Raw genomic sequence first — 26,030 nt, forward strand, 5'->3', positions numbered from 1 at the left:
GTTTTCAGTGTTTCAATAAATACAATTCGTAGTACTATTCAAAAAAGGCCGAATGAAATAACAGTGGTCTCTCCAAGTTAAAAATACATGGTGAATTTTAAAAATTGAAAAATCAAAGGTATGCTATTGTCAATTTGTCTTATGTCTTAAGCAAATAAACAGTTACTGTTATAAAAATTATTGTGAACTGTTTTTGAAACTTTTTAATTTCAAGAGAAAAAATTTCAAGCCCAATTAGGTACTGTTATGAATTTGAAAATAATAAACTTCGTAACATTCTAGCAGTGGTTAGTTAAGTTTTGTTCCCAGACATTAGATAATGAATCAGTTACGCTGGTTAATACTTATGTATCAAAATAACTATTGCGTTAATTCAGAAAATATATGTTTCAATTAACAGTACGCGTTAATAATACAGTGGCTAATTCTAGTATAATCCAGAGATGAAGCGATTGTCTAGTGTAGTACACAACTCAATTATATGAAATGAAACAAAAACAAGATTAAAAACTTTTGAGGAGAATTCATTCCCTTTTTCCTTCAAATACGTGTGAAATGAATAAAACAAGGTTTGTAGATATAAAGTTGATACATCTATTTGTATAATTGCACACGAAATATTTTATTGTATAAATGCTATCTACATATTGATATGTTATAGAATAAATATTATTCATCTGGTGAGAATACTCGTAGATATCCAACATTATAAAATCCCCCTTTTAATATCCTCAAGGTTATCTACCAGTTACCACTATCATTGCCAGTAGCTCATAAAATTTCAGTTTATTGGTCACTAAATTGGTTAGTTACAAATAAAAGAGATATTATGTTATTGAAAAGAAATTGCTGAGAAGATAGATGTCGTGATTTCTATGAATTTATTAAATCCTTATTCGCAACGAATTATCGTTTATGCTACATATAAACTGAAAAAGTATCGCCTACATAATTGAGTTTTTGTACAAACGATATCAATTTCAACTAAAGAAGAAGAAATTCGAGTATTATGAGATAACACTTTTATCAAGACTTGAAAGTTGTAAAATGTTTTCGATTACTGATATTTACCTGTTCTTGATGAAGTTGATTCACCCCAAATGTTGTGTTAGATTTTCGGAGCTTTCGCAAGGGAACTACTTTTTGCAATATACAATTTGAAACAGATTGGTTTTACCCATTTTAAAAATATCAAAAACATTGATTGTATAGATAGTTGTAGCAAATTGTTCACAAAAAATTGGTACTGATGTAATGATCAATACCCACTACTTAAAAAATTATGGGTGTTGTAGGGATAAATGATTTCTTCCACCCTTACCCAACATCGTGTGCATACCTGACACTCAATCGATTTCAACAGAACCAAAACCATCTCCCCACTCCGCTCCTTCAAGTACAGAATTATTCAAGAAGCTGTCGAAATAACGAAACGTTCAAACTGTCTGATCACATGGGGCAATAGCCAGAGATTACCCACTTGGAAACACCACCCCAAAACCCGCCAATAGGTCCCCTATAATTACTAGGTCCAGGCGACTAGCCCACCAGATATCTCAAGACCAGCAGTGATTGTGTAAGTGTCAACAACGTTCTCATTGTAAACATATTATTTTTATTTTCTATTTTAATTTTTTATTGTGTTTTTGTTTCAGTTTTTCATTTCCACAGTGAAATTCCAAAGAGTAGGCAGATTGAGGCCTTGGAATCAATCAAGAAAGGGGGTGATTCGTTGTGTGGATGATTCAGATTGGGATCACGGAATCGGATCACTTCTTACCAATAAACGAATAACCTCCCTATCCCCACCCTTCTCTTCATAATTCCCTCGAAGCGGGAGCCGAAACGTCGAAAATTTTCAAAATTCCAACCCGATTCAACTCGTGAACCTAATTTCGTTCATAATCCTGACCGCGGAAACCTTTCAAGAACTTATAACTTTTTTCATTGATTAATTTATTTAGAAATATTTCTCTTGAATATCTGTTTAAGTCTGGAGATGTCTTATTATTTTAATCCAACTGACTAGTTCATCAACTCATTATATAAATAATCAAAATATTATTAAAATTACTTTATTGTGTTTTTTGCTCATATCTGTTTTAACAACTACATCTCATTAAAGTAATGCCTTGTAAAAGATGTGCACAAAAATATTAAAATTGATAATAATAATAAACACGAGTTTTATGATTTTCTGTCTATCCGGATTGAACCAGATTTTACCGAAATATATTTATCGACATTTATGTAAATTCGCAGTATTTCTAGAAACTTTAAATTAATGTATCAGTAAATATTGTTTATTATAGCAATTGAAGGCAACCCAAGATAAAACTATACAAAGTAACATTTCATAGTTTTTAAACATAAAAACCAATGGTTAATCAACAAACCACATTTCTTTATGTAAAAATAGGAATCTATCAGTAAAAGACAAATATTTTCGCAAATTTTGGATTTTAACTGCAGCCACATTTGTTTGTTTTAGTTTCTAATATTGAACACAGCTAAAAGATCGGCTTTGCTGAAACTTTTGACAAAATAGAGTTCTCTGATAGTAGAAAAATCTTGCATTTAATGTTGGATATAATATTAAAATATTACTGGAATGTTTTAACTTTTTGATTATTTGAATGACTTAAAGAGTTCCGACAGCAAAACTGATATACCAGGGCGAATTATAAAGGAACACGACAAAAGTAGTGACTTTCACTAGTTCACATATTCTTAGTAAGCCTTCTAGAAATCAAATTGTCAGTACGTACGTTTAGATAGAAGCCGGCTGATTCTTAAAAAGAAGACGCCCTATTGTTTATATTGAATGAAAGATATAGTTTGAATTAGACTACTGAGCTGTTGCTATTTCCAGTATATGTGATGCGTATTTTCATTATTTTAATTTATTTTTCCGAACATAGTTTAGATGGTGATTTTTGTATTTAGTTTTAGTTTTTTGTTATTAGTATCATTAACTATTTAAATTCAGTTATAGTGATCTTTGTTTGACGACCATTTCAGGTAGACGATACGGTGTCGAATAGTGAAAAAAGTGTTAGCGAAGAAGAGAGTTTGGACATGTTCAATAGTTATTTCACAAGCTTGAGTACTTGAGAAGAAAACATGAAGATCAGTCAGAAAATGATTATCAAAAGGATACTCTATTATTTCTCGCGTTGTGAAAGTGAAAAATGTTGGAGATCATAGATTAATGGCCATTTTAGACAGTTGAATGTATTTCTTCAAAAGTCTCAAGGGTTAACTATCTCTTATTTATAAATATGTGTTTACAATAGGGTTATTGTCCTTTAGATATAAATAACTGAGGGTTCATTTCTTGAGTTATCTGGAGAATAACGTTAATCGAAGCTACGAGCCATAACACGAAATAAAATTCGTAAATGTGCATGTTGCAAACCAAGATATTATTGAAAGAATAGTAGACTTTTTAAAAATTGGGCATTATTTAGAACAAATTACCTACGCACCTTGATTTTGACCCTAAAGGTAAACAGCTTATCTTCAGTCTTTAGGAAGATAACTTGCTTATCGAAACGTGCGGTAGACAGTATTGTGAGTGATATTGTAGTGTTCAGCATAATAACAAAATGGTTATTATGGAATCATATCATATTATCGAATTTCGACAAGGATATTTACGAAATATTAAGACATAATGATACTCAAATATAAATATAATATATTTGGACCTGCTTGATGCTCACAATTTAGTTGAATATAGTTGGGGTAGATGATTCTAAAAATTGTGTTTTAATACTATTTGTTCAGGAAAAAAACAAAGAATTGTTCTTTATGCTAGCAGTAAAGATAGTTTGTATGAAATACATTGCTTTATTATCCTCTGATTACCATAAAGACAAGAACTTGGATTATTTTGAAAATAGTTCATAATCAGTTGCCACCAAACATTTCGCCAAATTCAGTCATTTTTATGGATAACGGCTCTTTAGAACACTAGTTTTAAAAAGAGTGAAATACTAATATTTATGACCATGAAGAATATTCCAAAGAAGATTTCCATAAAAAACGAGTTGCTTTATGTTATAAGGAGTTAAAAATTGAAAAAAGCATTTTTTATTGATAGTATATATCTACAAGACTCATGGATATAACTTATCCCCGTATTAATAATGTGTGTTCAATCCTATAGAAATGGTTTGAAGTACATTAAAAACAAGATGACACATATATAATCATATATCTACTTCAAATGTAGTTGTGATTGAAAACATTTGTTAAGTGATATTGGATAGATTGTGTTGGAACACATACTAAAGAAAGAAAATATCATTCTATGTTACTTTCCATAACGATAGTAATAATTAATTCCTTATCAAATTGGTAAGTTTTTTAAAATATTTGGTAGATATTTAAAAATAATAAATCACGCTTTATGTATCGGATGTAAACCTTCAAATAAAATTCTATTTAAATTCTAAATTTCCTCTTTAACCAAGGTAGTAATGGCGAAAAAATATTTGAATTAAAATTTCAGCTATAATACCATAATTTTATGACCTAAGTCAGTTGTGGGTAAGAAAACATTTTTTCTAATTTGTCAAGTTGTTTTGGAAAATCTTTAATGAACTACATAGAATTCCAATATAATTTTGTTATATTATTATAGCCTATTACATCCCAACTTTGTTATTTTGCTCTTTCAAGAAAGAATAGAACTACTATAGACAACATATTGTTTTTGTAAAGGTCACGAAGATTGATTATACTGCGACACTTATTAAGATCTCTAATTCTTTGCGATTAACAACTACCTAGTTAGGAATTATCACAGGTAAGTATCTGATGTTCAGTTCAGATGAAGAGTGAAGATAAAATATTTTGAGACTAACTCTGCGTATTGTTAGTCCGGAATAAACTACTAATTACTAGTTGTGACACATCAGAGTTTGTTATTTTTGTAATAAATTGACAGAATTAATATAAATCAATATCTTTACGTTGGACTAAAAAACTAAATCATTATGAAATAATCGTATTCAGTATTTATAAAATTTTTATTGGCTCTGAAATGTATATCGATATTTGAATCAAGAAAGCTGCTAACAACTTTTTTTTATTTTAATTAATTTTATGCTTAATAATCAGTGTATCTATCAAGTAAATCTTCAATAAATTCAAATGAGGTCAAATATTTTAATAGACCTAAGTGGTCAATACAGATATATGAATCATATTGAATTGATGTTTACATACGAATATATCGTAGAGTAGTAAATTGGACACTGTTTATACATACTCGTATCTATTTAATAAATTATGAATAAAAAACGTGCTTCTATAGTTAATCAAATCAAAAATTGTCGACCTAATATGTAAAATGTATTTGTAAGAAAATTACGATTTTTGCAACACAGGGGCGGTTCCATTACTAATCCTCGGAGGGAGAACATGAGAGGAGTGTTATCCTGCCCCAAGCAAATTAAGTGGATTCCAGAGACAGACCCTTCTGAAAAAAAAAATAGAAATTGTTAATGATTTTCTTGCCGAGTGTCAAAACAAATATAACTTTAGTCAATATTAAAAAATTTTTGTGAGAGAATTCAAAGAGCATAGTTATTACGTTATAGAGTTACAGATAGTTGAAGAGCTTCATACTAAATAACTCATGAAGCGATTTCTTTGGTCAGATGTATCAGTATCAATACGTAACCTTAAAATACTCAGAGATTGAAGTCTTATTACATTTACCCCATATCACGTTTACGTTATCGCCAATAAAATTAGGGATAAATAGAATCGTGATAAAACTCATGAGTTAAGTTACAATGTTCGAAATATACCTTTTAAAAAATATTTTCCAGATTCTAGGGGAGGTTTTCCTACTGCCTCTTCTTGGAGCCGCCGCTAATGCAACATATACAATAATAAAACCAAAACAACTGTATGAGTGACTCATTAATTACTATGGAAAATCACGAAAAGAGTAACCGCAAGAAGAAAATCTAGATTGGACTAATATCATACAAGATGATAGCGACATTTGACTTAATACCTCACAGGAAACTAAAGAAAATCTAATAGTTTATTTTCATAAGTAAGATTCCTTGCCTTGTTCAACTAATATAGGCGCCATTTTTTAAAAAAGTCAGTTGGTTCTATATCCAATGCAAGAAATTTATAAAGAGTGTGGATGTTGAGGAAAGTCTGCTTTCTTTCAACAAAAAAAATTAAATATCATTTCCCAAAAAAAAATTCATTAAAATTGTCACTCATACTTTCCGCTGATTTTTATGATCATCGGTGGATTGTAATAATTGTAATAAACTATTCTCATACATTCCGATTCACACCTCATGGTTTCTCATCCATATCAGTATTTGTCAATATTCTGTTTTTCATCTAGTACATCTGAAAATGAAAATATACTTTCTAATTCCTGCATAGAAAACTGGTATTTTTATTCTCTTCTTTGTATTGATATGTTTGATTGCTGCATCCACTGATAACACCTTCAACTTTACACCCAAAGAATTTGTACAAGCGACTTGTGTTACCTCTTTGGAAGAGCTGAACTGCACATCTTTATTATAGTTTTCTGTACCATTGCAGAGATATTAATTGAAGTCTCAGTCTAAGTACCCAGGCATAGGTGACTGCTATCTTGATGCATGAAGAAATTATGGTCACCCTATTTTTCACAAAGCCTGCAGTGTCCGGTTTTTTCATTTCATACTTTCCTCTCAATGGGTTTATTTAAGTGATAGTGTCATTAGAAACCTGTGAGAATGCGTAGGTTATTTCTACGAAGGTCAATGTATTTATTGAACCTTTTACACCGAGAAACAGATACTCTTTTTCTCTGAAGAACACTACGGTTTTGGTCCGTAAGGCTCCATTTCAGATTATTTACTTCTACCAAATATTTGTAAGTGACGGTTTTTATAGCTGGTTAATAGTCGACGACGATGCCTATACTTGTGTCTAAATAGAACTTTGCACACGTAACGATACCTGGATTTTTCGCTATTGATTCGAGGTATTTTGTACTTCGTTTATACATACCTATCCCCGTTCCTGTTGCTGATACTTTTGAATGACTGTTTCCCATCACCATTCAACTAAATTTCGTAATAACAATCACCATAATTTCATGTTTTCCATGCTACTAGATCAGATAAGATAATCTCAAATAAATTTCTTGATAATATTTATCTTGTTTTTGCTTTTTCAACCTCCAAAACTTTTTTATGTGTTTAAAGTTAACTAAAACGTCATTTTTGTTTTCGAGGGTAGAAGATAATGTTTTTGCTGGTTATGGGTTGTAATATATTGTTTAGTAATATACATATTCATATTGTGCTGAGGCTTCTTTATTTTTCAATGCTGCTGATAATGGACTGGGTTACGCGTGATAATAATAAGTGGATGAAATCGTAGTTAGTCTAAGAAATCTTCAGAAACTGTTGCGAAGTCCGTGTTGATACATTCTGGACATGCTGGATAGCTCATACTTTTGGTAGCTCGTCAACAATTGAAATAGTTTGGTTAAGAAGTTTTGATGTATCCACCGAATAGCCCCAGCTTAGCCCAGTAGGACTAATATTTATTCCAGCATTTGTCAAATTATTTCAATGATGTAAAGCCACCTTCAGTAGAGGCTTGTTAAAATCACTTATTTCACGTTTTTGCTCATAAACCTTAGAAATTTTACATTAGTGAATTTATGATCTTACCTTTGAAGTGGCCAAAAGGCATCTTTTAGAAGGATACTTATATTATTTCACTGAGCAGTGTTCGAAATTTATATTCAAATTCCTGAATTTACCTCGAAATAAAACGGAATTATGTTTTTCTAACCTATAATGTTCATATGAATATATTTGAATAATTATTTGAGAAATTGTTGGAATGGAATAATTAAGAGTGTGATTATTCTATTTCACTAGATAACTTATCGCCATAGACTTTCAAACGACATAAAAAACAAACCGATTGTTAGAATACGACCATAGTTTTTTTATTATATAATTATAACTTAGTAGTTGGAAGTAACTTTTTATGCCAGAATATATAACAATATTAGACTTTCCTTATTCACGATATCGTAAGATCGCGACTTGGAAAGGCTGTCTATTTTGCGATCAGATGGGCGCGTTAAATGAAAACATGTATTATAGTAGGGTGCCAACGATGCTAATGAGAATTTACATGAGTGTCATAGAGACCTATTGGGTTACAAAGCTTAGACGATAAGGTTAGATGATAAGAGCAAAAAAAATGTTATATAATTTATTTCCTTTACCTGGGTGAGGGCAGCGGTCATAGATTTTCATATGTATGCATTGCATGGACATACTTGAACGCTTCATATATTGTTACTATCAATGTCCTACGATTTTTAATAATGTTAGTATGTTAATATGATCGATTCCATGATGCGGGTGGTAAGGTTTGAAAATAAAAAAAAAACCAATCGATTGCGTCAACTTTTCTAAGGCAACATAAAAAACCTCTCATTCAATGATATGACGATAATCGCCATTTTGAAATACTCAAACTTGTGTTAGATTAAGATATTTAATTTTTTTATCTTCTTAAATCATTGAACTTAATCAATTTAAAAGATCAGGAAATAGAATGAAAATAAAAAATTGTATGTTTTTAATTAGAATACTTGTATTTACAGTAAAATAATTCTAGAAAAATTCTCAAAAAAATAATGACGTACAATAAATTTAATTCTCTCCAATATATTTGATAGCACGTTTTATGAAAAATTAGCATAACGACATACTTCTATCTTTCATATTATTTCATAACTCTTCCCCCCTAGTAAATGAACCCTGACAAGACGTTGGATCGAACCGTTCCCTTTATCTTAGGACAGCGAAGCTAGCTAATCTCAAAAGCCTAGATCTCAGCGGAGCTACGCTGCTCCTAGTTATTCGGCACGCATAACTCCGTTTAATTTTACATAATGTATATATTTCTGTGTGTCTTGTCAGTTGGTATATTTGTATATATTGTAAGTTTAAGCAGTTATCGAACTTTGATTATTGTACTATCTCTTCACCATTCTCGACCCTAAGACTAGCGCCTATAGAGGTAATTTATCTGAAGGCTCACGATTAATTTCTTTTCGAGCGGCTGCGATAGAAGCATTATTTCTACCGTGACCTGTTGATTAGGCGTGGCTCTTTTATGTATCAAAAATTCTAGAATTCAACACACATTTCACAACATAAATATGTCTCTGGCACAAATGTTATGTATTATTAAAACTTGACGGGTTAACACGAAAGGTATTAAATATGTGACTGTAGCGTTAGACTCTCCACATTCATGACTTGCAATTCATTTTTTTCTTTTGTTTTTGCGAGTAGCTTACTAACAAAAACTGTAACTTATCTACTGGGATCGATCAAATGATCGATTTTGATAATTACTCTACTTCTAAATCTTTATAAGAATTCTTTTTTGATAACTGAACTCTATTATATTTTTGTGCCATCACGACATGACTTAGCAATGATATAATCTTTTTTGAAAAACTGAACGCATCGCGTTTTGTTTTTTCCATCCTCATTAAAATGGTCAGACTATATATTATTAATATTGAATAAGAATTATGGATAGGCGTTAAGAGAATGAAGAATTTGAAACTGTTTCTAGCAGAACTATTTCGAAGGAAGGGTCAAATCCTGGAAAAGTAGCAAGTTATAATATTTATAGGGAGATATCAGGTCCAATCGAATATAGTAAGCAAAAATTTTTGAAAGGTTGAGTTATAAATATACTTAAACCTAGAAATTTTTTTGGTACTACAGGTTCTCGCGGCGCGTACGAAGCTAAAAATCTGAAAGCTATGGAGCAAAAATGGCTATGAACCGATAATATTTTTCAACATTTTGGACATAGCTGATGTAAATAAAGAGATTCCATATAAACAAACCACAAATAAAAAGATAACACGGCTAGAATTTTTAAATCAATTGACAGGAGAACTTTCCTTCGTATATAAAGAACAAAGATGATCCATCATCATTTATTACAAAGTAGATGCCACTTCACATGTACGGAAAACTTGTCGAATTAAATTATGTAGAGACAATTAACCAAACAAAAACAAAATGTGATTTGAAAAAATGTAAACAAGAAACTAGGTAGGAATAGTGTTAGAGAATATGTTTCAAAAGATAAAAGCTAACATTAGAAAGTGGTTCCAGTTTTTTCAAAATTTTTTATTTGATTACAATTTGGAGTAGGTACCATTTTTATAACATTTTTTTTAAATAAAGAACTGTATTTATAGACTTAATATAAGATGTAATCGACTTCATACTTTCACAAATCTAGCACAAACCTTTTTATAAAAATGAACTTGTCAACAATGTCTGGTACATATATAGGATGCGTCTAAATTCATGTGACAAAATTTCTGCTAGATTAGTCTTGCTTGAGTCTTACTTTATTTCATAGCACAACTCAATTTTAGTCACCACCTTTTAAGAGTGTTATCTCGGAAAGGGGTAGGCTAAAGAAATTTTATTATAGAAAAGATTCCTCTTAATTTCATAAGAGCATTCACCTCCTGAATTTTGTCGCATGAATATAGAAACACCCTGTAAATACATATCTTTAATATGGCAATAAAAACATTAAACAGTAATTAACTATTGCAATGAAATTATAATCGTTAATTTTCCTGGTGTTACTACGTCAGGAGAAAAACAGATTTAAATGTACCGTCAATTTCGGCGCGTGTTTTAATCTACTCCTTCTTTTATCATGCCGATTAAAATCCCCCTCAGGAAAGTTAGTTCAATATCAATTCCAAATGGACAAGTATTGAAGGTTAGTAGATATTAGAGATTTTTTTCTATTAGTGTTTAATTCAATTATTAATAATAATTTGAAAATGATGAAGAATTTATACGGATCTTCAAATCATCTGATTATGAAATAATTATCGAATTTCAAAACAGATTAGATTTGCTATTAAAATATCGAGGAGATATATTAATTACAAATATGTAGCAAATTGAGAATATTAACCAGCACTTGAGAAGATGGCTCTTCTAAGATTATAGAGTTTTTTCACAAATATGAATAAAAATTAATTAATGAAAATTATACTTAGCATTAGGAAATAATATGGGAAATGGAGTAAATTGAATTAATAGCTTATAATTTAATTTCTGAAATAGACGTCATCAACTTACAAGTGTATTTCTGATTTTTTCTAATTTTTGTATGGAGTTCGTAGACCATTAAATGATAACTAGTAAGAGAGTTTTACAGCAATTTTGTTCAAAATATTGTATTATAACGTAGCTCATAACATACGACGGAAGATGTGGTATAGTTACCTACACCAATGTTTCGAAAATTATAGTTGTAATTCATTATTTTGTTAATTAATAAAAGTAATCGTTTTCACAACCATTAATCCATTAGTGCCGCCCAGCGTCCGCTTTGAGGATATTTCTTTTTGACCACTTGGCGGTAATATAACCAGCTTTCACTTTCTCTTCCATAAAATGGAGATAATAAATGATGGGTATTTCTGCTAAGGCAGTCATTCCGTGTGCATACATTTTCGAAATTGATATATTTGTGAATTTTTAATTGATAAATTTTTGACAGTAAAATGTCTCGCACACCCTTCAAGACGTTGGAAGAAGCCGTAGATTATTTAGACTTGTAAGATATCGAGGCCGTCATAATCACTTTACCTCCCGAGGTTGACAATCTCACAGACGAAAAGGATGTGGGTGATGGCGATCTGGAAGACCCCAATATCGGTGATATCGTTGGGCACATTGAATTGGACATGCCACATCATTTTGATTCAAGTAACGATAATTTTGATAGTGATGACGATATACCTATGGCACTGTTAACATTTTGTACGTCGACGCAAACTTCCTCGCAAAGTGGATAGAAAAGAAAAATTCTTCTAGAAAGACATTCCTCCACATTATAGTTTGTTAGCTTATCTCCAGTATCAATTTCTGACGATACTGTGTACGACATTATCATTAAGGAAACAATTCGCTACACAACCGCTGAGAAGAATAAGCACGATTTTTTCCTTAAAAAAGATAATCTAGAAATGTTTCTTGTAAGAATCAAGTTGCATAGAAACGCAAAGCTAAAGTTTACTTTTTATAAAATTATTAAGTAGGGTAGGATTCAAAACAGACACTTGAACAGACATCTTTTTTGGTTTGGTGTTTTTATTGCTATTTGAGGACGATTTCATTGCGTACTTAAGTCAGTAAAAAGTAGGTAAAAATGACTGATAAAAGATTGACTTGTGCTCATCCTGGAATGAGAAAACAGTACAAGCTACTGTTAAAAAAACCAATTGCAAGAATAGTTCAAAGAATATCAAACTCGCTGGCTACATCATCAGTTAAAATACAACTTCAATTCCCACTTCTGAAATCAGTTCAGGACCGGTGATTCATATAACATGCCATAATTGCACCGTCAATTAGAATTTCTATAAATAATAATTGATATACATATATTGTTGTATATAATAACTAAATATTCGTCTCTGTTGTTTATACAGAGTATTTTTTTAACCTATTCTGACCTCAAGATGAGCATGAATTGACATTCTTGACGCTTATTAGCAAGATGTTAAATAACGAATCAAGCACGAATTTTGAATTTACCATTGTTTTAAATTGAAATTTTGGTGTTGGAGTGAGTAAATGAATGCACTAAACACGTTAAGTTTCATCTACTGGATATAAAACACTATGTTCTCTGGGCTTTTTCTCTTTAATCTCAAAATTAAACAAAAATAGAATTTGTTCATTATCGACTAGTGGCTCATAATAAACAAATTATTAATCACTAGCAATGATGAGGTGGTGAATATGAGTTTAATTTAAGTATTCCTTAATGCACTGAAACAAGTATGCATTACAAGATTTCGATACTTTTACGAAATTTTCCTATAAGAAGCGGGACGAGACGAGAGTGTAGAGAATACGAAACGAGTTTTGATGAGACTTTTATTTCATTGACGAAAGGAGACAAGAATTTATCTTTTGTTTCGTTGGTATCGTGCAAACTAAAGCAAAAAGGCAGCAGAGCTTGTGGTGAAACGTGTCTGTTAAGACTAGCGGTTTGATTATATATCAAGGAATATATTTTAATTTCATAATGGAAATATCTTCAAACTAAGTAAACAAGGAAATTAAGGAATAAATGACTGATAAGACATATATTATTATTTCTCTGGTATCAAATCGTTTTATATCAGCCTAATTTGATTAATCTAAGCTTTTAGGATTAATTTCAAAATGAGAAAATAATACTTTTATTAATTTATTAATTCCCTTATCTTTACATATAGCTAATCAATTTTCAGAAATTTTCACTGGCTGCATGGTGGAAAAATTATGTGAACAAAGAGGAAAGCGACGAATATAAAAACAAACATATTAATATCAGGTAATCGAAAGATGAGTGATGTGACAATGATTGCTTTTCGTTTTCGTTTCGTTATCTATAGAGTAGTGTATTTATACTTGGTGAAATGTGATGAAGTTATGGATCCGATACTTTTCAGCTGATGAAATTAGTAAATAATACACTCTGTTAAAGAAGTATTGCTATGATTTTTGATCATCGCAATAAGTTAGGATAACTAAACTTGCGTGCATAGAAAACGGCCCACTGTATTATTAATCAGCTCAAAAAAAATATGCTGCTTGAAAGATAATTGAATATGCTTTGATGTGAGTATAAATTTATAACGAAAATGACAAATTTGTGACATATCGGAATTATTGCGTTTGCAACAGAAATTTGCGTACTTTTTGTTTTTTATATTCTCAATAGTGTTCAAGTATGTTAGTTTAATGCATACTACACCACAAAAAGCCGCTCAAGTTTTGGTTTTAATCGAAAATGGTCAGCGAGCTATTGCTAGACAATTGGATATGTTCCGCGCAGCGGTAGCAGTTCGAAGAGTGTGCTAGCGTTATGAGGAGACCGAATCCTTTCATAGGAGACCTGGAACAAGTGACTTAAAACCACTTGAGATAACCGATTTATAGTGCCAACAACATTAAGAAATCGTCACCTTAATGCGCAATCAAATTGCAACGACAGCTCCTTGATGAGCGAGGAGTGACTATTAGGCAGTGGACAGACAGTAAGGTGATCACTGCTGGATAATAAGCTGATCTTTAAAACATCTGCTATTGGTCTAAAACTTACTCCAGCCCATTAGCCAGCACGCCTGCGTTTTGCATATGATCAGCTGAATTGGACGTTGGCGTTGGAATAATGGGGAACAATAAAAATTATAACGGGACCAAATCGCACAATTTAGTGCAAGAGCTGGCTACAAAAAACCTGGCCTATTGAGTTACCGGATAAAGTATTTTTTATATGATACTATTCACTGAAACTACTGAAAAAATCATATAGTGCCAGAGCAAATACGGTTTATTGCTATTGCTATATTTTTTTACGATAATTTTTTGGACATAAACTGTACCAATCGAGTAACCGCTTGAAACTGATTTTAAAATTGAATTTCGAGTGAATAGAAAATAAATATGAACAAGTGCCTCATTAAAACTGATGTTAACCCTATAGTATGACGACACTATTTTTAATATTTTTTTGTAGTGTAACCATACCTATCGAGTAACCGCTTCAAACTATAATCAAATTAAAGTTTAAACATTTCTTATTAAGAAAATACATTAGTGCCACTTCTATTTTAGTGAAAAATGCTTTGCACGATACTTTATATTTCTTCAAGCCTTATACTATTGCTATTCATATATCAAGGATATCCAAGCTATTTTGGATTAAAGAGGGAAAGACTCATGTTGATTTTGAAATCAGAAGATTATAATAATAAAATGATGAAATTATTAAACGATAAGAAAGCTTACAAAAAAAATTAACAAGACCCTACAAATTCTTATCGAAAACACAATAATGATCTAATTCGATCTTGAGAAGAACAACTTCTTAATTCGCCATCCCCCTAAAATATATGATTTACCAAAACTCCACAAACCTAACATTCCCCTTCTACCGATTGTTTCAAGTATTCAAACTCCTCTCACCTCATTATCTAATTATTTGAAAAGTATTTTGAAAAAAATTTTATATCAAAACAAATACTATATCAAAAACCCATGGGATTTCAAAGAAAAAATTAAAAGAATCAAAATTCCTTTTGAATATGTTTTTACTTCGTTAGATGTGGTTTCTTTATAAACAAATATTCCTGCTATACCATTGTGAAAAATATATTAATGAAAAAATGGGACAGAATTAAAAAATATTCAGAAATACCTCAAAATGAATTTATAAGAGCTATAGAACTCACACTTACAACAACATATTTCAAATATGAAAACGAAATATACAAACAAATTGATGGTTGTGCTATGGGAACTTCCATTTCAAGTGTACAATTGGTAATTGAAGATCTTGAGGAAAAGGCTCTAAGCGAACTTAATATAAATATTCCATTTTTTTTCCGATATGTAGATGATTGCATTACTGCTATACCAAAGAATCAAATTGAAAACATAAATAAAAAATTCAATTCTTATCATGAAAAACCTCAATTCACAATCGAGGCTGAGCAAAATTATAGAATCAATTTGCTTGATGTCACATTAGACAAAATTAACAATAACATAAGAACAGATACGAAACCAACTTGGTCCTCAAGATATTTAAACTTCAATTTGTCATCTTATGTCACAAAAAAGATCAGTGATAATAAGTTTAGCTGATAGATCTATCTAACTATCAGATCCTGAATTAGATGCTTAGCTATTCAAAACTTTCCCAACAATTATTGAATTATTTCAATAAATATGATATTAGTATAAGTCATGGAGGACATAATACATTATCCAAATATTTCACTAAATTAAAATCTAAAACACCAAAAAAACAAAAGAAGTACTATTATATATCAAGTGCCTTGAACTAATTGTGAAGCTGCCTACATAGGGCAGACATCTCAGCATTTAGAAAATAGAGGTCATCAATACGATAAAAAAATAGGACTGCACTCACCTAACCATGAAAAACATAATTTCAATGATAAAGATTAAAAAATTATTGAAACGGAATCAAGTACACGAAAAAGAGAATTTTTCGAAATGGTTCACATTCATAAGAACGAAAAAGCTATAAATGATAAAAAAGATCTAAATAATTTAAGTCAAATTCATAGCTCTATTTTGTAAATTCTAATCAATTTAATTTATTTGAGATGTGGAAACCAAGGAAAAATTAATTTTTCTTATTAGAACAAAGTTCTAAGTTGATGCTATCCTTATTTTGATATTCATGATGAAGGTGATCTACAGATCAATATAAATAAGTAAATTGTCAATTGTGTCAATATCATATTTTGATAAAGACTTAAACGAAAGTCGAAACGTCAAAATTTATATATATATATATATATATATATATATATATATATATATATATATATATATATATATATATATATGTTAGTAAGTTAGGACTAGGACAAGGTTTTCTCTATCACTTCCAACCCAAATTAACTTCCTGTTGATGTGGTAAACACCCCTTGGCCTCCAGGTCATAGTAAGGGAGTTCGGTCGCGGAGCGTGGAAGTGGATAGTTGTGGGTGGTGAAAATGTGAAAACATATCTTTCTATCCTTTTCTAACTCATGGGGACTTCTGTTAAGGTATCAAAATTTCGGTCTAGAAAGTTCTAAAATGTGTTCAACTATTCTAATCGATTTAAAATGTTCTAAAAGTCCTAAAAATTACTGGAATGATCTGGAAAGTTCTAAAATGAGCGCAAACTATTGTAATTGATTTAGAATGCTCTAGAAAGCTCTATAAATTTTCCGAATGATCTGGAAAACAGAAAAACAGATTATATTTTGATATTCATAAGGTAGGATTTATATGCGAGATGGGGATTGTTGTTTAAGTCTGAGCCTGTCAGCTCACTACATTTACAGTTTTCATTGCATTCCATTATTTTTCATCGCAGTGACATTTTAGGATATGAAACAATATTCTTCACTAGAGAGAATTGATTGATATTGTTTAAATCATGATAGAATAGGGATGGTAGGAAGGAAATATGTGCAAAAGTACTCTGAATTCTGACACACTGAGAAAATAACATGATTCAAAATTCACATACAAAAAATATATTGTTGGTGTTAGGATTGGTACTTAGAAAACAATTAGAACAAAAACTGTCAGGAACACAAATAGGTATGGGATAACTGGGTTCTAGAATTCTTAGAAAACAAAAAACTGCCCATATCATATCCAGCTACATCAATATTTATTTATACGGCGACGACTTTCTACAAATATCGAAGCGATGAGGACTTTGCCAAATTTTTTTTCACTTATTATTCTATTTTTTATATTAACGGTCTAGCGAATCGTCATAATTTTCACTATTTTTATAGTGAAAATAGGCAGGATTCATGATTGAAGATCAGATTTAATTTTTCCAATAAGCAATTCAATAGACAATAGAATATTCTTTGACATATGAATAAAGACCAAAGTCCATTATAAATTACAAAAAACCTAATTTCTAACTACTTATCATCAAAAACATTGAAGAAGGTTTAAGAATTGAAAGAAATCAGTATAAATCCTGACTCTAGAGTGAAAATGTTCACATTGTATTGCTAAAATACACTAAAGGTTGTTAGAAAAATAACCTTCCTATTTCATTTGTCTACAATAACATATTTGAACACTAAAAAGTGATATTAAAACTCTAGTCACAACTTCTGAAGGAAATTTTGGAAAATATAAATAGCGCTCTAAAACCGCAACAAGATTTGGTATAATCTTGTTTTATCAGGATCAGATTATATTCTAATGAATCTTTATCTTATAAAAAGAGACGTATCCACTCAAATCGTTTCAGTAATCGTATAGGCTCTCTTTCAACTACTCCGGCTTCAGAACCACACATCAGAGCTCGCCTTCACGCGAGCGCTAACCGATTTTCCCCAAAAAAATCAGTCGACAAATCCGTTATTCATTTGCACCGTTGTACTTATCGTCGTATTTTAACAGTGTATGTTTTTCAAGTTGACTAGTAAGTTACCATCTTCATTTCATATTTCAAGTTATGTCAAACAATTGATAAGTTTTTTAAATATACAATGGAAGGTCGGTTTACAATTGGTGAGCGCGGTATCGACAACACCGGTTTTCAATTACAAGAAAAGGGTGATTTTGTTAAAAACGGACACCCAGTGATCAATCAAACCGCACAAGTACCCAATCGGAAAAAATCTTTAGTTCAGTTAACTAGAGAAGTGTTACCTAGATTGGAAAATTACAGAAATTCCAGGAAGGCTTGTAAAAGACCCAGTTTGAGTGAGTTACATGAAGGCGAAGAAGCAAAAGTGAGTAAATATTTATTATATTCCATCAAGTTTTCTAATTTTCTAATTCCATAATTTAATTTATTAAGAGAAGGAGATGAGAAACAAGTTTTTTAATGGGTTTTGTACCAAATATATGAAAAATAATTTCATTTTAAATAAAATAAAATATCAATTAAATATTATTTCTTGTTTAAAATGTCATAAATGTTATTCCAATAAACATTAAGTCAATCATTTTTATATAATATTCAAAATACTTTCAAATTTTGATTCAATTTAAAAAAGCCAAGAATTTATTGTATTTTCAGTGAATAGTCTATTATTAGATTAAAGATGTTCATAAAATTGATCAACTTTTTTTATTTTTGAGCAAAATTATGAATTTGTTTTTTGTTAGTCCTATAACTTGAAAATAGGCTTACTAAATTGTCATAATCATAATAATAATGTTTGTTTGCAGTGAAAACAAAACAATTATGAAAACGAAAAAAAAATTTCGACAAATGTAAAGTTTTATGCTATAAGACAAACAACAAATATATATTTAAATAATAATATTCATAATTTGATAATATTTTCTAAATAAAATCATGATTCTATTTCTGTAGTGATAGATATCAAGTTGACCAAAGAAAGCTCCTTGAAACAAAGAACAAATTATATAAAGATGAGTAATAGAATATGCACAACAGGATAACGAAAAGTATTTAGCCTTTTTTAATTTAATTGGATTTTTAAGTGTCTATGTTCAATCAACGTATTCGTTTTCAACAACATTTTTCCAATATCCGAACGATAAAATAAAATAAATAAAACTCGAAACTTGAGAATTTCTGAGCAGTAAGACAGATCAAGACGCAAAGCTCAAGGGTAAGAAAAATTATAAAATTATGTGCACAAAAGTTATGCATAAAAAATGAAAATTGCAGTTTTTCAAGGGAAAAATGCATTTTAATTTTACTACTCTGAGGGTTTTCTTTAAGTCTTTATCAAAATATCAAAATCAAGAACATATATATATATATATATATATATATATATATATATATATATATATCTTCTGTTTTAAAATTAGTTCTTTTTTGATGATTTTTAAAAGAAAGATAAATTTCGACTTTTCTTTTAGGCTTTATCAAAATATAATATTGACACTGATAATTTGCTTATTTATATTGATCTATAGATCACCTTCATCATGAATATAAAAATAACTTGAAACTTTGCTCTAATAAGAAAAATTAATTTTTTCTTGGTCTCTACATCTCAAATATATTGCAGTAATCAAATTAAATTATTTGTAGTTTTATTAGAATTTACAAAATAGAGCCATAAATTTTACTTAAATTATTTAGATCTTTGTTATCATTTATAGCGTATTCTTTATGTATGAAATATATTGAAATTATCTGGTTTTCATGAAAAATTCATTTTTTTGTTGTACAAAAACAGTGAAAAAATAATTCAACATTTATTTTTTATTGCTGCATTATAACTCTATTTCTTCATTTTTGTTGCCCCCCATATCATTTTTTTCATCTGCTGTTTCTTTGCTAGAATATTCATGACGCTTGGTGGGCGAGACAATTGCATCCTTTTATTGTGGACTAAATGATGTTCTTTTAGTTTCATGCCGCAATGACCCCTGTATAACCATATTTGCACTTTGTAAATAATCTTTTTTTAAGCTTATTAAAAGGATATCTGTAACTCGCAGTTCATCGCATTCATGTTCAGGGACCTCGAAAACCCCCAGGTAATAAATCTGAACTCATTTTCGGCAATATTTTACGAGTTATAATTTTTTCATTTACAATACGTTTTTCACCTGAACACATAGTTTCATTTCCCATTCATTCTTTCCCATTCAACTTTTTACCACAAAGTTTCCTGAAAATCTTTCTTATCGCATCCACTTTGTTACATCTTTATTCGTCTTATTGCTCATAAATTCATAAGTTTAATCCTTTCTTGTGCTTTATTTCCTTCACTAAAGTCAATTGGTTTTTAAGTAAATATCTCAATATCGAATTTTGTACATCATTCAATTTTACAAAATTTTTGTCACTAGCAAAATGTATCGATCGCAATAAATGAAAATCTGAGAGTGTGATGTCTGTCTTCTACCTAAATTCATTAATTTTTTCAAGTTTCGTTTCCCACTTGTGAGATCTTGCATTGTAGCTGTTGACAATCGCTGAATACTTTATATTATATATATATATATATATATATATATATATATATATATATATATATATATATATATATATATATATATATATATATATATATATATCCAGATTTGCAGTATTTCGTGGTTATTCATTTAGAGAGACTCACTGCTTTTTACGTTTCGGATTATCATATAGAACCTTTTCTTTTTTTGGAGTCTCCATGCTCTTGGATTACCGACCAAGGTTGTTTACGGATATTTGAGAGATTCTAAATTCTTTGATATGAAATTTCTTCCATTTCTGACGTTAACATTTTTTTTTCTAATGCTGTCAGTCTTAATGATCGGTAGGAGTAAGAGAGATCAAAATTACCAGAGAACCGTTTTGGCATTTGAGTCGAATGAACTTGGATAAACATCGCGAATACTTTTGGTCACAACTGTTGCATTGCTTACCTTGCGGAACTGAAAAAGGATACAATGCTACGAGGCAGACAAAGTGGAGTACCATCATAGTCGTTATCCCACGATACCAGCACTACATTGATTATTTAGTAGTAATAAGTAATATGTTGTAAATTAATGGCCAAGATCTAGAATATTATTTTGTTACTACTTTTTGTCTTCAGAGACGTGCAATAAAAAATTGCGATCTAAAGAATTTTATTATTTTTATTGCCTATTAAATCTTTTCTTTGACAATTACGGTTTGTTTGATAGCTACTTATCATCTTCAATTCAGTACCAATAGAAGCAAAATGTGAATACACATAAAAAATTTCATGGATTATTGATAAGAAAAACAGATCTCTCGATATAAAATCACATGATTTTTACGCTTTATTTTCCAAGACATCTACGTTATATTTGAATTACTTTTAGGGTTAGTCTTCTCCAGTTAGGTTCCAAATATGTCCATTACTAATCCCATTGGGGCAATTTTTACATATAACTCGTAGGCATCAGTTCATGAACTATTTGACTTTTCTTTTTGTTTTATTTTTTGAAGTTTCGATCCCATATAACAGAGCAAGTTTTACATTAGTTTGAAATAGTCTTCGTTTTGTTGTTCTTGAGATACTTGCTGTAGACCATATTTTATACAACTTTTTCTTTTGACATCATTTTCTGTACCCATTTTTGTAGTTACTATGCTGCTTAAATAGCACAGTTGCTGCACCTGCCCTATTTCTCTTTCGTCTAAATAGAAGACTTTTACCGTTTGTTTTTAACTATTTATGTTCAGTCCAACTTGCGTTGAGTTACTATGTAGCCTGTTAATTTTCTCTTGCATGTGGTTTTTATTTGTTATTATATGTTACCCACGCATTCATGTCCTCTGATTTTTCAAACAGTTTTCAGTTGATTCCTGACCTTTTATCCACTTCCTTTTCTATTCAGATTTACTAGAATAATAATATATATACTTAAATATCGCCATTTTAGTGAAATCTGGATAAAAATAAATCACTTATATTATAATATAATATAATAGAATATCTTTCGGCCTTTCAGTAAAGCAGAGTAAAATTTGGGCGACAACAGCGCTTTCCTCAAATTCGTTCTAGTATATCTGTTTGGCGGTCAGAATTATTTGATACTTTTTATAGTTCTCCAATTGAGAATAGATAAATTATACCAAAATACATATCCTAACTCAATGGTACTGTCAAGTCAAGAATCGGTACTCTATTCACAATTCACCAAAAAATATGCATAATAAATAATTTATAATTTAATAGATTTAATCAAATATTTCGTAATATGAGTTGGATAAAAAAATATAATACAATTCCATCTTGTTTCTTCTGACGGGTTTTTCCAAATCACAAAACGTATAATTTACTGCAATTGACTAGATACAGCGATCTACAGTGTGAATATTAAATTGTTCATCATAATTTGATAATGTAGTTAATGAATCATGAGGTTTAAAAGTTGACAGGCTTACTTTATATATGTATATAATGTATAAAAATAATAAATTTTTTACTTGCAATAATTAATTAAGAATACATATTCGTTAGGAATTTTTATACTTTTATTTTTTTTTAAATCCTATGTGTTTTTGATATAGTATTTGTTTTTATTTAAAATTTTGTTCAAAATATTTTTCAAATAATTAGATAATGGGATGAGGGGAGTTTCAATACTTGAAACAATCGGTCGAAGGGATTGTCAGGTTAGATCAGTTTTGGTAAACCATTTATTTTTAGGGGTAAGGCAGTTTTTTTGCATCTGATGGCGAAATAAAAAGTTGCTCTTCCCAAGGTCGAATAAGATCATAACTTTTTTTTTGATAAGAATTCGTAGGGTCTTGTTTCAATTCAATTTAATACGAAAACGCTCATAATTTAGCTGGCAAAGACTTCGTTCCCATTCAGGTTTATATGAATGTTTTATCTATTTGGAAATCAATAAAAAATTTGATAAGACAATTAAAACAATAGTAGTACACATTAAATTAATTATATTTTGTAAATTTTCCTTTGACGAGTATGTTTTAATCTCTATTGCAATCATTTCAATGGCTTTCGAAACAATAGTAATGAATATTTTCACTAATAGATATGCCATCTCTAATGATAATAATAATGATAAAATCCTTCAAATCAATTAGTGCAACATTATGATATTTTTCCTTTATGATAACATTACGCTATTATACAGTGTGTTCAGCAAGTAACGTAATTTGCTAAAATATAATTCAGACCATCTGTACAAGTATACAAGTATAGATTGAACAGTTGTTCCAAAATAATCTATTGATTTTCATTTATATTAAATTAATTAGATGTTCGAATTAGAACTAATTGAAAACTACAACCTTGGTTAAGATAGATCACCCACCAGCTGATTGCAGATTCTAAATCAGAACGAGATTTAGATCATAGTTTTCGAGCATTACATTCAATTTTCAGTGGAAATTTCAAATTTAAAACATAATCTACAAGAACTTTTGATTTTCATTAGTTTTTTGTGATTTAATTTTTTAATGATATTTATTTAGTTGTATAATAGATTTTAGATATTTGATTATTGTTATTGAGCACTTATCAACGATTTATCACCTCTCATGGAGCACGGAGTATGCACTAAAATTTAATATTAAGCTATTTTTATATCGAAATGCCGAAAACTCTAAAACCGCAAACCTCAGTAACCAATCAATGATACTGCTCAGCTGATCACATTTACCTACCGATCTACCAAGGTAGAAAGGATAGTATCATATGACTACGACTCGATTAACTCGATCAGTTTACGAACAACAGTGAATGTGTTAGTTTTCGAAAATTCTGTTCGAGATCGTCGTTTCCGAAAAGCTCTTTTGTCTTTCTTCTTCTATTTAACAGTATCCAAATATATTATAAAATGTTAAATTATCGTGTTTTGTCTGTATTGTGGCACTTCATACAATTCAGCACCACTCATTAAAAATGTCAGCAAATTTTTGGAAGATCTAAGTGCGTTTGTCGGACCAGTAATAACTATTGTGCAACTGAAACATCAAATCTTGTCTTCCCAAGTAGAAGGTGTAGAAAAATAAGACAGTGGCAGATACATCCTCTTCTAAAGGAAATATATTTAACTAGGGTTCCTTAAAATTTATCTCCAGAAATACTCAAATTTCCCTTTAGGTATTCTTTCTCAATGTCTTTGTATTCTTCTACAGTTTTATACAATGAACATATTTCACTTTCCACTAACTGTATAATTGTATAAGCGTCGTACTTATGAATGTTACATCCATTTTAAAACTGTCAACAATAACACGTGCTTTTTCCACTTTGTAATACTGCGACTGAAAAGGCTAGAAATCTGAAAGCAATAATATTTCTCGGACCCGAACAAGCGAACCCTCCGAGATGGTAGCATATACGGGTCCATTATAATGGATCAAGGTTGTCGGATGCAATGGACAAACAGCTTCGTTTGTAACCTCAAAATGCCACGCAGATGGACGACCTGAGCGACAACGATCTTCAAGCGTCAAATCACCACTATTATAGCGATTAAACCATCGGTGTGCCATTTGCTCATTTACTGAATTTTCCCATTCAATTCATAAGATATTTTCCTTATTACCACGGCTGCTTAATAATGTCTTAACAATACACGTATTTATCACAATCCATAATATTTATTATAAAAACGCACTGCGTTCAGTAAACAATGAGAGAATGTGAAGTTTGTACTTTTTCTAGAATTAGGCGTAGGAATTTTCACATCTAAAACCAATTTGCAATTGGGATATTTGCAGTTTCTGGTATGTTATTTATTTTTGTTCACAAAGTTCAGTGAAAAAAAATTAAAATAAAAAATTGGAAATGTGAAATTTTTCTGAATTTTTTAAAACTTTTTTTTTTTCAACTACTGTGCTATTCAAAACATCTCCTGATGCCTGAGGTGGAGGAGAATAAGAGGAAAATATAGAATAAGTTTAATTCTAACCAAAAGAGAAAAAATATATAGCTGCTATAAAATAAAAATATTCTGTGTGGCGTAAATATATGATGGTGATGTTTGGAAAAAAATTACTACTACTACATTACAACTCATTTGTTTATTTGTTCAAAGCGTTATTAGGCAAATACGACTCTGCAAATTGATTTTATAGCCAATATCACGAACAATATCTCTTAAACGTTCAATAAACAATTATCATTCGATTGTTAACATTGATCATTTTGAATTTTTTCATTTACAATGGTTACAATTAAGCAACATAACATAAATCGACCTACATCAAATTTTTCCTCAAATTATTCCACAATAAAGTAATATGATAATCACTGTTTATAATCATTTATTTTTTGCTATTTCCACGGTGTAAAAAACACACAAATTGTCGAATACTTTTCAGTGGTAATAAACCAAGGACATTGATAATAATTGTTCGAAAAAATTTTATAACCGATTTTTAAAGGTTGTTGCTTGGCAATAGACCGATGCCGTAGGCCTATAAGCATCAAGTTTGGGAAATATGTTATAAAATTTTTGAGTATTTATTAATGTATGAGAGTTATTCAGATACAAAATTTTTGCTAATTATAGAAATAAAATTGAATAAAAAGAAACCTTTCTAAAAACAAGCTTTCATTATTAGTTAATAAAATGAACTAAAAAGTTGAAAATGAACTAACTCTAATGAGGAATATAATTCTTCATAAGTTCATCACCTTCAACGATAATTAAGCTTCTTCTTCTACGCAGATAATTATATTTTTCTTTCCACATTCATTATTAAATTTTCCCGTTTTTATCATAGTCACAATTTTATAACTAAAAGCGTGTTACATTGTGATGGAAAGAGAAAAAGATGTTAAATGTTCTTAATTATACCAACAAAATGTAACATGCTTTTATTTATAAAATTGGGATCATCTAAAAACGGAAAGATTTAATAATTACGTTTTAGTGTTAAAAATATATACGATATGGAATTATTTTGTGG

General features: G+C 29.9%; 1 protein-coding gene and 1 long non-coding RNA gene across 3 annotated transcripts in view; both read left to right on the plus strand.

The window, feature by feature from the left end:
• LOC130448709 (uncharacterized) lies at positions 1-2,179 on the plus strand. The gene is made up of 3 exons (XR_008910368.1): positions 1-118; positions 1,296-1,576; positions 1,656-2,179. It is a non-coding gene; the product is annotated as an uncharacterized LOC130448709 (long non-coding RNA).
• A 15,745-nt stretch (positions 2,180-17,924) lies between these two features.
• Positions 17,925-26,030, plus strand: part of LOC130448644 (bumetanide-sensitive sodium-(potassium)-chloride cotransporter) — a 45,504-nt gene continuing 37,398 nt past the window's right edge. Inside the window, exons 1-2 of one of the 2 annotated variants that reach the window (XM_056786093.1) lie at positions 17,925-18,104; positions 18,157-18,417. In XM_056786093.1, the coding sequence (XP_056642071.1) occupies positions 18,172-18,417 (246 nt within the window). In that variant the 5' untranslated portion in view covers positions 17,925-18,104; positions 18,157-18,171. Of the gene's footprint in view, positions 18,105-18,156; positions 18,418-26,030 lie in introns of those variants that run through there. The other variant, XM_056786095.1, reaches the window with a different exon arrangement.

Source organism: Diorhabda sublineata, chromosome 9, assembly GCF_026230105.1.
Source record: "Diorhabda sublineata isolate icDioSubl1.1 chromosome 9, icDioSubl1.1, whole genome shotgun sequence".
Lineage (NCBI taxonomy): Eukaryota > Metazoa > Arthropoda > Insecta > Coleoptera > Chrysomelidae > Diorhabda > Diorhabda sublineata.